This window comes from Podarcis melisellensis, assembly GCF_964234715.1.
Source record: "Podarcis melisellensis genome assembly, chromosome: 16".
NCBI lineage: Eukaryota > Metazoa > Chordata > Lepidosauria > Squamata > Lacertidae > Podarcis > Podarcis melisellensis.
In genome coordinates, this window is record NC_138533.1 from 23,246,722 (window position 1) to 23,261,102 (window position 14,381).

General features: G+C 52.0%; 1 protein-coding gene across 4 annotated transcripts in view; it reads right to left on the minus strand.

Moving 5' to 3' along the window:
* The window catches only part of NF2 (NF2, moesin-ezrin-radixin like (MERLIN) tumor suppressor), a 102,368-nt gene that overhangs the window by 24,084 nt on the left and 63,903 nt on the right, over positions 1-14,381 (minus strand). For 2 of the 4 annotated variants that reach the window (XM_081892397.1, XM_081892399.1), the window contains exons 12-14: positions 13,665-13,882; positions 11,338-11,443; positions 3,244-3,371 (exon numbers count right to left, since the gene is read on the minus strand). In XM_081892397.1, the coding sequence (XP_081748523.1) occupies positions 3,244-3,371; positions 11,338-11,443; positions 13,665-13,882 (452 nt within the window). Of the gene's footprint in view, positions 1-3,243; positions 3,375-11,337; positions 11,444-13,664; positions 13,883-14,381 lie in introns of all 4 variants that reach the window. The other 2 variants (XM_081892396.1, XM_081892398.1) reach the window with 1 other exon arrangement.

Consider the following 14,381-nt stretch of genomic DNA (forward strand, 5'->3'; position numbering starts at 1 on the left):
GGATAGTGGCGCTGCGCCTCCCTGCTGTCCCCCGAGCTTGTGGGGCTGGCTGATGTCTGCCTAGCGCGCGGGGCGCTCTGATTCAGGGCGCCCCACCCGCCGGGCGGCAGGCTGCTATCCGCAGCTTGGGGAGCCTTGCGGGGAACTGCTGCAGGGCTCCCCACGCTGCGGATGTATGCCTGGCGTGAGGGGCGCTCTGCTTTAGGGCGCCCCACCCGCCGGGCGGCAGGCTGCTATCCGCAGCTTGGGGAGCCTTGCGGGGAACTCCTGCAAGGCTCTCCACGCAGCGGATGTGTTCCCGAAGCGCCAGGCGCTCTGCTTTCAGGGCGCCCGACGCTCCGGGAAGCAGGCTGCTATCCGCAGCGTGGGGAGCCCTGTGAGGAACTGCTGCAGGGCTCTGCACGCTGCAGATGTTTGCCCGGCACGAGGGGCGCTCTGCTTCAGGGCGCCCCTCGCGCCGGGCGGCAGGCTGCTATCCGCAGCGTGGGGAGCCTTGCAGGGAACTCCTGCAAGGCTCTCCACGCAGCGGATGTGTTCCTGAAGTGCCGGGCGCTCTGCTTTCAGGGCGCCCGACGCTCCGGGAAGCAGGCTGCTATCCGCAGCTTGGGGAGCCTTGCGGGGAACTGCTGCAGGGCTCCCCAAGCTGCGGATGTATGCCTGGCGCGAGGGGCGCTCTGCTTCAGGGCGCCCCACCCGCCGGGCGGCAGGCTGCTATCCGCAGCGTGGGGAGCCTTGCGGGGAGCTCCTACAAGGGTCCCCACGCTGCGGGTGTGTTCCCGAAGCGCCGGGAGCTCTGCTTTCAGGGCGCCCGACGCTCCGGGAAGCAGGCTGCTATCCGCAGCCTAGACACGGCTAGCGGAGCGCTAATCCCGAAGCTTGGGGCGTGCGGAGCTCAGCGCGCCCCAAGCTTCTGGGCGCCGGCAAGGTCTCCGCTAGCCGTCGCGGGGCTCTCCCAGGGCTAGCGGAGACCTTGCCGGCACCCAGAAGCTTGGGGCGCGCTGAGCTCCGCACGCCCCAAGCTTCTGGATTAGCGCAGTGGTCCGCTAGCCCTGGGAGAGCCGCGCGACGTCGCGGGGCTCTCCCAGGGCTAGCGGAGACCTTGCCGGCACCCAGAAGCTTGGGGCGCGCTGAGCTCCGCACGCCCCAAGCTTCTGGATTAGCGCAGTGGTCCGCTAGCCCTGGGAGAGCCGCGCGACGTCGCGGGGCTCTCCCAGGGCTAGCGGAGACCTTGCCGGCACCCAGAAGCTTGGGGCGCGCTGAGCTCCGCACGCCCCAAGCTTCTGGATTAGCGCAGTGGTCCGCTAGCCCTGGGAGAGCCGGGCGACGTCGCGGGGCTCTCCCAGGGCTAGCGGAGACCTTGCCGGCACCCAGAAGCTTGGGGCGCGCTGAGCTCCGCACGCCCCAAGCTTCGGGATTAATGCAGCGCTCCGCTAGCGGTGGGAGAGCTGGGTCTCCCACTCCTAGCGGATAGCTTCCTGAAGCCTGGAGAGCGAGAGGGGTCGGTGCGCACCGACCCCTCTCGCTCTCCAGGCTTCAGCGAAAGCCTGCATTCGCTCCATAGGACGCACACACATTTTCCCTTGCTTTTTAGGAGGGAAAAAGTGCGTCCTATGGTGCGAAAAATACGGTACCTTTTCTACTCCAGAATAGACAGAGGTGTGCCGACATGCCTACAATATGACACCGCTCAGCTGTCTTTGGGCATCACCTCCGCTGCGTTAGGAAAAATGATGACGGGAGAGCAACCCGCAAAGTTGTCACGGCCTCAGAGCAAGATTTGTCAGAGGCAGAGTACTCCGGGAACTGCAGCTTCAGGGGTGAGACAGACCCATGCTTAGGGCCGCGCTGCACCAAAGCCTGCATCCCTTACACAGAACCTCAAGCAGACACCACTGTCGCCAGACTCTGATGGCTGGTGCAGAGACACCTCAGGGGATCAAGAGTCCCATGGTGCTGGGATAGTCCAGTCAGCAGAGCATGAGACTCTTAATCTCAGGCAATGGGTTCGACTCCCACGTTGGATAAAATATCCCTGCACTGAAGGTGGTTGGGCCAGATGACCGTCATGGTGCCTTCCAACTCTGCAATGCTATGATTCTATTATTCTAATGTGAAATTTCTCACACATTGAAACCCCATTGTTTGGAGAAAAACAAAGGGGGCAGAAGAAAGCACTGCTGGCCAGTTAACTGACCAGGACACTGTGGCAGGGCTTCCAGATAATTGAAACAGTGCTATAAAACTCAGCTCCAGGCCTTCACTGAGACAACTTGGATGTTTGGTATCAACTGAGTGGTTGCTGTCCATGGTCCTGAACCCAAACTTTGACTGGTCTCCGGAGTGCTGACTTTGACTTGCCTTGGAATCCTGCCTGCCTGGAGCACCGGGAACTGCAAACCTCCACTAGATCAGGACATTACCCTTCCTTGGTAGTGGGACATGGTAAAAATCTGAGATGCTTGCAGTGCCCAAGTTGAGAAAGCTTAGGAGACTGGGGAGAATTTTGAGGGCTAGTCAGAGAGGCTTAGATGGCCACATTTGGCCCCCCAGGGCTGAGGTTTGCCATCTCTGCCATAGAGTGTCGGTGTAGATCAGAGATGAGGAACCTTTCTGGCCCAGCAAGTCAGATCACTATCTCCCCACCCCCACTGGACAACTTTGGCGGTAGATGGGGCCAACCGACTGTCAATCATCTGACATCATGATGACATCAAGTGACTGAGAAATGGACAGTCCCACCCACTGGTACAAGTTGAGGGTGAGAGGAGGGGTCTGCTTCGCCAGCACGTTTGCTGCAGGATATGCACTAACGGAGCAGCACCCAGAAGGACTGAACCCTGCACCCACCAGTTGATGAATGGAAGGTTCAGTCCTGCTGTTTGCACCTTTCCAGTGGTTTGCAAACTGATGAAGCAGTACCCAGCAGGACTGAATCCAGCCCCCAACAGCCAACATCATCCAGCGACGTTCAGCTGGTGGACAGGTGGGCATGGCTTGGGGGAAATGGCCTCGTGGGCCAAAGTGAACCCTCCTGGTGGGCCACAATTGGTCCACAGGCCAATGTCATGCTGTAGACAATAACTGAGCTAGATCGAAGCATGGTCTGATATGATCTCGGTCAGCTTCCTATGCTTTTAAGTTAAATGTCACATTGAAAGAAAAAAAGGTGGGTGGAATCTCCATTGTACCCATGCAGCGCCACGAGACTATGAGTTACTACAGCCAAGAAGGAGAACAACGCACTTCTCTTTCTCTATCTCCATGGACAACCTCTTCATGTCGGTATCCTTGAAGTCAAAGGAGAGGCTTTCGCTGATGAGGTTGAAGGTTGGCATGTCAGCAGGGAGCGCCGTTGAGCCTGAGTTCATCGGCTGCTAAAGGCAAAGCAGAGATTAGTCACCCACTGCAGGTTGCCATTATTATCAGTCAAAAATGTATATGCCGCTTGATGCAGAGATTTGCATTTTAATTTTGATGGTATTTCATGTTGTAATGCTGTCCTCTATCCTGAATTAGAAGAGCATCAGAAGAAGCTTGCTGGATCAGGGCCAAAGGCCCATTTAGTCCAGCCACATGTTCTCACATTGCCCAACCAGATGCTCCAAAGGGAAGACCAGAAGCAGGATCCGAGCACAAGAACACTCTCCCCTCTTGTGGTTTCCAACAAATGGCATTCAGAAGGATTGCTGCTTCTGGCCATGCAGATGGAGCATAGCCATTGTGGCTAGGAGCCATTATATGATACAGGGATACGGATATACTTTAATAGCGTAATACAGCAGTACCTCTGGATGCGAACGGGATCCGTTCCAGAGCCCCGTTCGCATCCCGAAGCGAAAGTAAGACGCAACTGCACATCTGCGCGTGCGCGGTTCACGTTTCGCCGCTTCCGCACATGTGCGTGGCGTCGTTTTGAGCATCTGCGCATGTGCGAGTGGCAAAACCCAGAAGTAACACGCTCCGTTACTTCCGGGTCGCCGTGGAGCACAACCTGAAAATATTTAAGCTGAAGCGTATTCATCCCGAGGTATGACTGTATCTCAATATAATTTAGGCAACTAAGCAGGCTACAAGTATAAAAACCAAGTACGCCAACATTAAAAAATAAAAGCATCCAGAATCAAAACAGACAATGGAACAATCCCATTGTAACATTAACATATAAACATGCAATGCAACTACCCAATTAATCCAGCACAGCAATTAAAACAAGGAGGCCCAGGTTGAGGTCAACGGTAGTTGCCTGCCCATAATGTTTCCTAGCAGGACAGGTGAGAGCGAAGAGGCACCTGGGTAACAAGATATACTTACCAGCAGGTGCCTGGACGCTTTATGGACATCCTGGCCCCATCAGTAACCAGCTGCGTTCTTGCATCTAATTTAATGCCAATAAGAAAGTACAGTTGGTCTCACTGCAGGAAACACACTTAACCCCTTTGTTATTTTTAACAGGTCGCTGGACGTGGTTTTACTCCAGCAGGTTTTTTTGCACAGATCACAATTCCTGTAGCACGAGTCTGATTGCTCTCTGATTCTGACTGCTATGTCTGGGGCTGGGCTAGTGATGGGATGGTTTTATTTGCCTTCTGCGGCTTGTGGATTGGCTCGTCTCTGAATCCCCATGGAGCAATTTTGCTCTGCCCGTGTCTTCTGCAAAGCGCATCGTGTCTTGGGGGTTGTGTGGGCAGCTGGGAGTGGGAGATGAGTGGCGGATAGATGATCCTGCCTCGTGGCATGACCAGGTAGGCCTTTTGTGCCTCTCAATGCCGCAAGCCTGTGAATCTGACATTTATTCAGTGCCGGGGATGTGTGATAGAAACCCACACTACAAATTGGTCAGAGCAGCGGAGCTGATAACCATAACTCTTCCGGACAGCTGATGCCAAGAAGAAGGGCTTCAGGCTGAATGGATTTTACAACTCACTTGAAAAGCCTCAGAGATCAACGTCAAGCACAATTGTTTAGACCACAGGTCCTGGCTGAAATGTGGATGCCGGAGAAGAAGAACAATGTGTACAAAAGCCACTGAAGCCTGTTGCAGCGAAGTACCTTCCATCCAGTTATTAACCTTCCCTTGCTTTTCCCAGGTGTGAGTCTGTGTGCTACTGAGTCCTAATGACGGAGGCACCAAATATCTGAAAGGCCACCTCCTTCCCTACAGATCCCCTAGGTTTGTAAAGATTGGCAGTACGTAAGACCATAAAAAGAGCCTGCTGGATTAGTCAAGTCACCCATCTAGTCCCACATTCTGTTTCCACAGTGGCCAACCAGATGCCTGTAGGAAACACCTGCTTTGCCGTGACTACAGGCCTACCTGGATGGTCGTTTCCAGAGGGTGATGCCTGGGGAGTGCTGTCCGTCCCCATGGAGCCTTCAACGTGGGGGGGGGGGTTGCCCAGGGTTCAATTTAATCCGCTATGCTGCTCAACGTCTACATGAAACCACTGAGTGGGGTCAGCAATATGCTGATGGCACACAGCTTTGCTATTCCCTTATATCTGCAGCTGGGGCAGAGGATGTGCTGGACCAATGTCTTGCCTCAGTAATGGACTGTATGAGAGCCAACAAGTTGAAGCTCAATCCAGGTTTCAGGCAGGGGATATGCCTGGAGATTAAACCAGGGACTCTCTGCATCTGAGGTACAGATGGTTCCCTAGACCAGATGGATGGCAGGTGACCCTCTCTTGATGGAGTCATACCATCTCTGAAGGAGCAGGTATGTAGCTTGGGTGTACTTCTGGGTCCACTGCTGTTGCTTGAGACTCCAGTGGTCTCGGCAACATGGAGAGTCTTCCATCAGCTTTGGCTCGTGGCCCAGCTGCACCCCTATCTAGACAGGGATACCCTAACTTAATCATCATCATCATCATCGTTAACAACTTTATTATTTATACCCCACCCATCTGGCTGGGTTTCCCCAGCCACTCTGGGTGACTTACAGCACATTAAAAAGTCTTCTGTCATCTTCGCTCCGGTAACCTCTAGGTTAGATTACTGCAACATGCTCTTCTTGTGTTTCCCTCTTGAACTAAAGTGTTAGGGATTTAACCACTGAGATGTCTTCCAATGCTCCAGCCTCCAGTTTCAAGCAGCAGGCAGTCTCACCCCGTAATAAGTAACTTTACTCCATGGTAGGTATGCTAGCTTGAACCAACACAGCTACCCCTCAGTAAGCATCTTGCCTGCTCGTGGCTCTCCTGCTAGTTTTTGCATCCCTATCTACTGAAAATGCACAAGACAACCCTAGGGAAAGCAAGGGACAATAAGAGGAACAGCACCCGAACTTCATTGATTCAGAAATATTCTTGTTCACCACCTGTGAGAATCATTTCCTTTCAGAGCAAATAAGTCGGCATTCTAAGCATTCCCACGGGCCACGAGTAAAAGAGGATTGTGTCAGGCCCCTTTAAGAGATCCTCAGGAGAGGTAGCAGCGGGCTGTATTTTTCAAAAAGGAGAAGCGCTTCTCTTATGAAACATTTCTGGGATTGATGCAGCTGGAGGGGTGGAGCCAAACTGCCGCTGTCTTACAATCTTCCTCTTAATTATACTTCGGTTCCAGGGGCAAAAATATACTTGCAATGCCTGCTGATTAGCTCCCAATGAAAACCTGGGGTGCATGCATGATAAGGAAGCCTTGTTTTGTTTTGCAGAGTTTAGTCAAGGACAAACTGGCCTGATGCTCATCGTGCGACTGACAGTCCTCTCAAACCAGGATGCTTTGAACACCGGAATGTTTTGCATCTCACCTTCGCAATGAATGAACTCTAGGGCTTGAGGACCCCAGGAAAAATAGTCTTTCTCCCAATTCATAATAACATAAGGCTTAGCAACTGCATACAGCATTTCAAAGGTTCAGAGTGCTCTGTAAACCTTACTACATATGTGACAGCACTGGAAAGAAACCAATGTTTTAGTGTGGCCCCACCAACACTTTGGAACTCCCTGCCTATGGTCATCAGGCAGGTGCCCTCACTGTAATCTTTTCAGTGCCTTCTCAAAACATTGTTTTTTGATTAGGCAAGCCTATCCAGAAATGTACCAGCCAAGGTAATGGTTAGAGGAGCTCATGTTAGTCTTTCCCAACCTGGTGCCCTCTAAAGATTTTTGTCTACAACTCCTGCCAGCCCTACTGGCTTAAAATAACAGTGAATTCTTAGAAAGGAGAGAGAGAGGGGGGGGGGAAGGAGAATGGAAGTTCCATACCAGGAGTGGCCCTCCTGATGTTGTTGCACTACAACTCCCATCTCCCCTCACCAGTGCCCACGCTCACTGGGACTGATGGGAGTTGGAGTCCAGCAACATTAGGAGGGTCAAAGGTTTCCCAGCCACACTCTGCAGCAACCTTCACTGAGCTGGTGCCCTACAGGTGTTTTGAACGACAATTCCCATCAGCCCCAGCCAGCACAGGTAGCCCAAAACATCTGGAGGGCACCAGGTTTGTGAAGTCTGAACCACAGTGTTGTTGTGAAGATTATGGAGAGAAACAATGAATATTTAAGAGGGGCCAAGTGATTGTGACAAATACTGTTGCTTCTGTCACCATAAGCTCTACCTCTCTTTTAAATCAGAACCAGTGAAGGCGGTAAAGGTCCTGTGTGAGTGTCTGGAAGCGGTTGGAGGATGGATGGCGGCTAACAGATTGAGGTTGAATCCTGACAAGACAGAAGTACTGTTTTTGGGGGACAGGAGGCGGGCAGGTGTGGAGGATTCCCTGGTCCTGAATGGGGTAACTGTGCCCCTGAAGGACCAGGTGCGCAGCCTGGGAGTCATTTTGGACTCACAGCTGTCCATGGAGGCACAGGTCAAATCTGTATCCAGGGCAGCTGTTTACCAGCTCCATCTGGTACGTAGGCTGAGACCCTATCTGCCTGCGGACTGTCTTGCCAGAGTGGTACATGCTCTGGTTATCTCCCGCTTGGACTACTGCAATGCGCTCTACGTGGGGCTACCTTTGAAGGTGACCCGGAAACTACAACTAATCCAGAATGCGGCAGCTAGACTGGTGACTGGGAGCGGCCGCCGAGACCATATAACACCGGTCTTGAAAGACCTACATTGGCTCCCAGTACGTTTCCGAGCACAATTCAAAGTGTTGGTGCTGACCTTTAAAGCCCTAAATGGCCTCGGTCCAGTATATCTGAAGGAGCGTCTCCTCCCCCATCGTTCTGCCCGGACACTGAGGTCCAGCTCCGAGGGCCTTCTGGTGGTTCCCTCCCTGCGAGAGGCCAAGTTGCAGGGAACCAGGCAGAGGGCCTTCTCGGTGGTGGCGCCCGCCCTGTGGAATGCCCTCCCACCGGATGTCAAGGCGATGGACAACTACCTGACATTCAGAAGACATCTGAAGGCAGCCCTGTTCAGGGAAGTTTTTAATATGTGACATTTTAGTGTATTTTTCATTTCTGTTGGAAGCCGCCCAGAGTGGCTGGGGAAACCCAGCCAGATGGGCGGGGTACAAATAATAAATTATTATTATTATTATTATAAAGGAGTCTTTCAGAGATCAGTCCTGCTTCAAACTTATTGCAATCCTTGCATCTCCATCCATCCTCCTGGTTTCTCCATACAGCGTCTTCTGCCTTTGGGGGGATTGGGACATAACTCAGTGGTACAGTATCTGCTCTGCATGCAGAAGGTTCCAAATTCAATCCCCAGCATCTCCAGGTAGGTACGGGAATGCTAGCTGCTGAAACTCTGAAGAGCTGATGCCATACAACGTCAACAGTACTAAGCTAGATGGAGCGATTAAGTCTGACTTGGTCTAAAGACCGCTTCCTACGTTCCCCATGCCAGACTGGATCAGGCCAGTGGTCCATCTAGTCTAGCGTTCTGTTCCCACAGTGGGCAACCCGGTCGCCTAGGGGGAGCCCACAATCTGGACCCAGGCGCAAGAGAACCCTTTCCTCCAGTGGTTTCCAGCAACTGCTATTCAGAAGCAATACAAGCGATGCTTGTAGCCTCCGATAGCCCTATCCTCCATGAATTTGTCTAATGCTCTTTTAAAAGCATCTAGGTTGCTGGCCATTGCTACATCTTCTGGGATGTATCTTTCCGTATCTTGAGTGTGCACTCAAGAAGTGAAGAAGTGCTTTGTCTGTCCTGCATTGCAATCGCCCACAAGCGCAATCGCTGGCACCAGACCCATTTAAAGTCAGGGGCTTTTGTAGGGGAAAGCCAGACAGGCTGAGAGTTTTTGTTCCGAAGATTGTCTCTGACAGAACACCCGAGCAACCGGTGTTTCAACTCAAGGGGCCTCTGGCTAGAAATGGCAGGCTCATTTCAGCACCGCAGCCAGTGCTCTTAAAAGCTTCTGAACGTTAGCAGACAGCCTCAGAGAACTGGGGGGGGGGGGAGAGCGGGGAGCCATTAAATCCAAGCCACCTTTGTTCTGCTTGTTTAAACACTCACTCAGGGTGATGCAGTACCGAAGACAAATTGGGATGGTGAGAGAGCCTGGGTAAAACTGATGTAAAAGAAACCTGTTTGTGGGGTTTATTTGTGACAGCACAGAACACAACTTGCACACCCTTCTCTGTGCAACAAGAGTGAACAATTCAGCGCTGGGGGCGCTGGAAGCTTCCCGGAGCTCTAAATTAAATGCTGGTTGTGTGTGTATGTGAGGGACTGCATCATTTGAATCCCCTCAATTGCGATGGACACTATCAAGTAGCGCTTCACACGCTTCTGCCATGGCATTATAAATATGTATTTGCCTTCTGTGTTGCCATTAGCAGGCTGCTGGCAGGAGTCTTCCCAGGTAAGGGATCAGCCCGCACCCTAGACTTGGCCATCCCAGTGAGGGGGTGCAAGACCTGCTGATTCCTGGGGTTGGGGTTCTGTGGTGAAGGCCATAGCTCAGTGGGGGAGAGCATCTGCTTTGCATGCAGAAAGCCCCGGGTTCAATCGCCAAAGGATGCAGGAATAGGTGGGAATGTGCTACATCATAAATCCTGGCAATCTGCTGCCAGTCAGTGTTGACAGTACTGAGCTAGATGGACCAAAGATCTGACTGCAGCTTCCTGGGTTTGTAACAGTTCCGCGTGGCTTTTCTACAGATCCAGGAGTAGCGTAGTCACTTGCCCAATGGGACTCCCTCCCCCCGCCCACCCCAAATCTGCTCTGAAGGTTTGGGGAACCCCTCTCAGATATTTAGGGGGTTAATCAGAAATCCTTGTGTTACTCGGGGGGGGGGGTGCGTTACTCAGTGCTACTTTGGGTGCAGTCCTTTAACTATTATCTTATTCTTCAAGTTGCCCGTGTCCCTCTCTTCAACTTAAGAGCCTCTGGGACTGGGATGTTCTCTGTTGCATTGCGCTGCTCTTTGCTCTGTCGAATCCAAGCCCTGGCACAGTGCTTGCTACGAACAAAGCGAAATAAATGGGACACCAGAACCGCAGAGGGCAACACGGAAGCTCAGTGCCGCTCCGTAACGGCAAGTTCTGTTGGTTAACAAATGTGGGCGTTTAACAAAAGCCCAGTGTTTTGCTCCTCATAAAAAAGTCTGTGGCCTTCCAGTTTAATTGGAGGTCTTGTTATTTTTCTGCCAAGAGTGATAATGACAAAGGGATTAAAGGAGCCGGCCATGTGCTGAAAACTCCGGGAACAGATGCCCAAATTACTCTGAGCTGAAAACTGGCTGATTATGATCACCAAACACACAGCAGGTCGTCTTGTAGGAGCCCCGACAATGAGGAAGAATCCCCAAAGCGTCCGCTGCCAACTTTTTTTTTTTTAAGGAAGAATTTTATAGCCTTTGATTTGTAACCTGGAAATCCAGACACTGAAGCAGAACCCCTGATCATCACGGCTTTCATTTTTAAAATGAATACAATTTCTAGACCTCATAGAAAACTGGAGCGACAAGCTTTGAGCAGTTTCTGCTAAAAGCAACATCAGAACATGTGGCTTTGGATGATGATGATAATGATTTCTATACGGCACTTCATCTCAGGATCACAGGGTGGTTTACAATATAAAGAAACAAAAATGCACAACATGGTAACAAACAAAAGCGACAACCCCCCTGCTACACACAGAGAGTTTAAAAGGCCATAGATTGTTTAAATAGCCTGGGAGAAGAGGAATGTTTTCGCCTGGCGCCTAAAGATATGTAATGAAGGTGCCAGGCAAGCCTCCCTGGGGAGAGCATCCCACAAAAGGGGAGCCATTGCAGAAAAGCAGAAAACTGTATATAAAGCCAGCAAAGGAACAGCTCTGCTCAGTTTGCATAATTGCAATGCTGGGCTTCGGGTTGCAGATTTCAGAGGATGCCCCGGGGCAAGCGGCACAGACTCACCAGGGGCAAAATGATGCCCTTATGTATAAAACGTATTCTTACTGTGTAAGACGACTTGCTGGTTATTTCCAATAGCTTCTGCTTGGCTCTTCGCTCAGAGTCTCGAGCTTCCTGGAGGTCCTGCTTGAGCTGATCGGCCTCCTTCGCCCTGCACACAAGCAAAATACGAAAGAGGAGGTCAAGGGCCTAAACTAGGCAGTGGTGGGCCAAATCCAACACCCTACCCCAGCCTTTGCCACCTTAGCAATGTTTTTACAGTTCTCTCCAGATGATCTGGACTCCAATTCCCATCATCCCCAGGCAGCACAGCCATTTTGGACTGCAACTCCCATCAGCCCCCAGCCCCCGTGCTGGGAACTGAAGTCCAAAATGGCTGTGCTGCCTGGGGATGATGGGAGTTGCAGTCCAAATCATCTGGATGGCACCCGGATGGCAAAGGCTGCCTCTACCCACAATGCTCTCCTTCCCCAAATGGCAGGAAACGGCAGCGCTTCATCCGTCTTGACTGTTGTCCCGGGAAGGAGAAATGAAATGAGGGGGTGAGTGGGTAGGGAGAGAAAAACTGGTTTCTGACTGTTGTCCAGGACAGGTTCTGCTTCCCACCCCCCACCCCCCAGCAGCAGAAGTGTCTATCTTCTAAAATGTAGGCTGCAGAACTTTTTGCCCTCCGGATGTTGCTGGACAACAATTCCCACCAGTTCTAACCACTGGCCATGGTGGCTGAGGTTGATGGGAAATGGAGTCCAACAGCACCCAGAGGGCCAGAGGTTCTCCCAGCCTTGTTCTACACGCTAATCTCATGCCACTAAGGGTGGTTTGGTCCACCCATCTAAGGAAAGACAAGCACCACTGAATTACGGCATTGGAGGTTTCAAGAACCACTGCCTACCCCTCATCCTCGACAGGTTCCTCTGAAGCGGTTGAGGGGGTGGGGTGGGGGGGAAAGAGGAGAGAGAAAACAAGTAATCAGCTCTTCTGAACAATATCCGGCGTTGATGTTTTTGGCAAGCGGGGCGGAGGTATAAAGGAAGGAGGAGAAAGTTACCAAGCGGGCAAAGACAGAAGCCCAGACACAGGAGCGGGGGAAAGTAGTAGTTCAGAATGAAATTAAGGCTATTGTTAATTCACCCACTAATGAATGCAATTTATGACAAAAGCCCTTGGCAGCGGCCCTTGTATGCCCAGAGGACCACGGAGACGGAGGCCTGGCGTGCGGTGGGAGCCTCGTGATTGGCCGGGAGAGGAGGGGGAGATCTGGAGCGAGATATTGGGACAAGGGAGGGGGAGAGTAATGAATTTGGTGTTTTAATATCTAGAGGCGAAAAACTTAATTAATGGCATCTGAATGCTTTGGAGACGGCAGCGTGGCGGTTCTTGAGCAGCTGAAGACTCAGTGGGGGCCCAGGCCTGAGGGCTTGGCAGGATGGTGCATCTCGGCGCTGGGGTGCTCAGCCGAAGTGTGTGCGTGGGGAGGGGGGAAGCTAAGGATTGCAGTAGGGCCAAGGTGCGTGTGAAAAGGATGGGATCACAACACGCCATCCCAAGGAAATCAAGGAGTTCACCTGTACTGAACTGGTTTATAAGAGGCATCTCATTGAACTTTGTCTAGTGCTTCAGATCATTCCATGCTCGTTGGCCATGCCCACACCTGAAGGACCAGGTGTATAGCCTGGGAGTCATTTTGGGCTCACAGCTGTCCATGGAGGTGCAGGTTAATTCCAGGGTGGCTGCTCCATCTGGAATGCCGGCTGAGACCTTACCTTTCCTGCCAGGGTGGTGCATGCTCTGGTTATCTCCCACTTGGACTACTGCAATGTGCTCTACATGGGGCTACCTTTGAAGGTGACCTGGAAACTACAACTAATCCAGAACGCGGCAGCTAGACAGGTGACTGGGAGCGGCCGCTAGGAATGAAAGACCTACATTGGCTCCCAGTACGTTTCATGGTGCTGACCTGTAAAGCCCTAAATGGCCCTGTATACCTGAAGGAGTGTCTCCACCCCCATCATTCAGCTCCGACACTAAGATCCAAATCCGAGGATCTTCTGGCTGTTCCCTCACTGTGAGGAGTGAGGTTATTGGAAACCAGGCAGAGGGCCTTCTCGGTAGTGGCTCCCTCCCTGTGGAACACCCTCCCATCAGATGTCAAGGAAATAAACAACTATCTGACTTTCAGAAGACACATGATGGCAGCCCTTTTTAGGGAATGTTTTAATGTTTGGTGCTTTACTGTGTTTTTAATATTCTGTTGGGAGCCACCCAATAAAATTAGTAGTAGTAGTAGACTTTGTGCTACACTGGGCACAACCCAATGGCAAGAAAAACAAGGAATGAAATGTCCAGTGGGTGTGCTTCCCTCCCTGCCTGACCTTCGCTCCGACTCTTCCGCCATCTTCAGCGCCAGCATCTCTGCCTCCAGCACCTTCTGCTCCATCAGCCGTTTCTCCTCCTCGGTCCGGATGGCTGTGGCTTTGATCCGCTGCATCTCCTGCTCTGCCTCAGCGGCTTTCTGAGCCAGGAGCTTCGCTTCCTCTTCCGTGATCTGAGCTTTCTCGGCCAGCAAGTCGGCCGTTTCTTCGGATCTCATCTGAGCAAGAAGGGTAGAGAATTACACACAAGGGGCTCTGACGCAGAGGCGATGTGCCACTGGGCGAGACTAGAAGCCATGATGGCTATGCTCTGCCTCCACAGCTGCAGGCAGCACTTTTTCTGAATACCAGTTGCTGGAAACCACAAGGGGGTGAGAAGGCTCTTGACCTCCAAGTCCTGCTAGCAGGTTTCTTACTGGGGCATCTGGTTGGCCACTGTAAGAACAGGATGCTGGACTAAGATGAGTCACTGGCTTGATCCAGCAGCCTCACCTGATGTTCTTATGGTCTGTGGTCAAAAGTCTTCCTAACAGATGGACAATGAAAATGACCCGTGCCACCCTTCACTGTTGCAAAGGGGCTCATATTGGAGGGATAAATGCCCACTTTGTACTACTCAGGGGCCTGAAGATCTCACTGCCTTTTCTGCAATTGGAGCTGGAGCTTATCACCGTAAATCTCATTTGGATACCTAATTTGGATAAGGAGAGCCTGCTG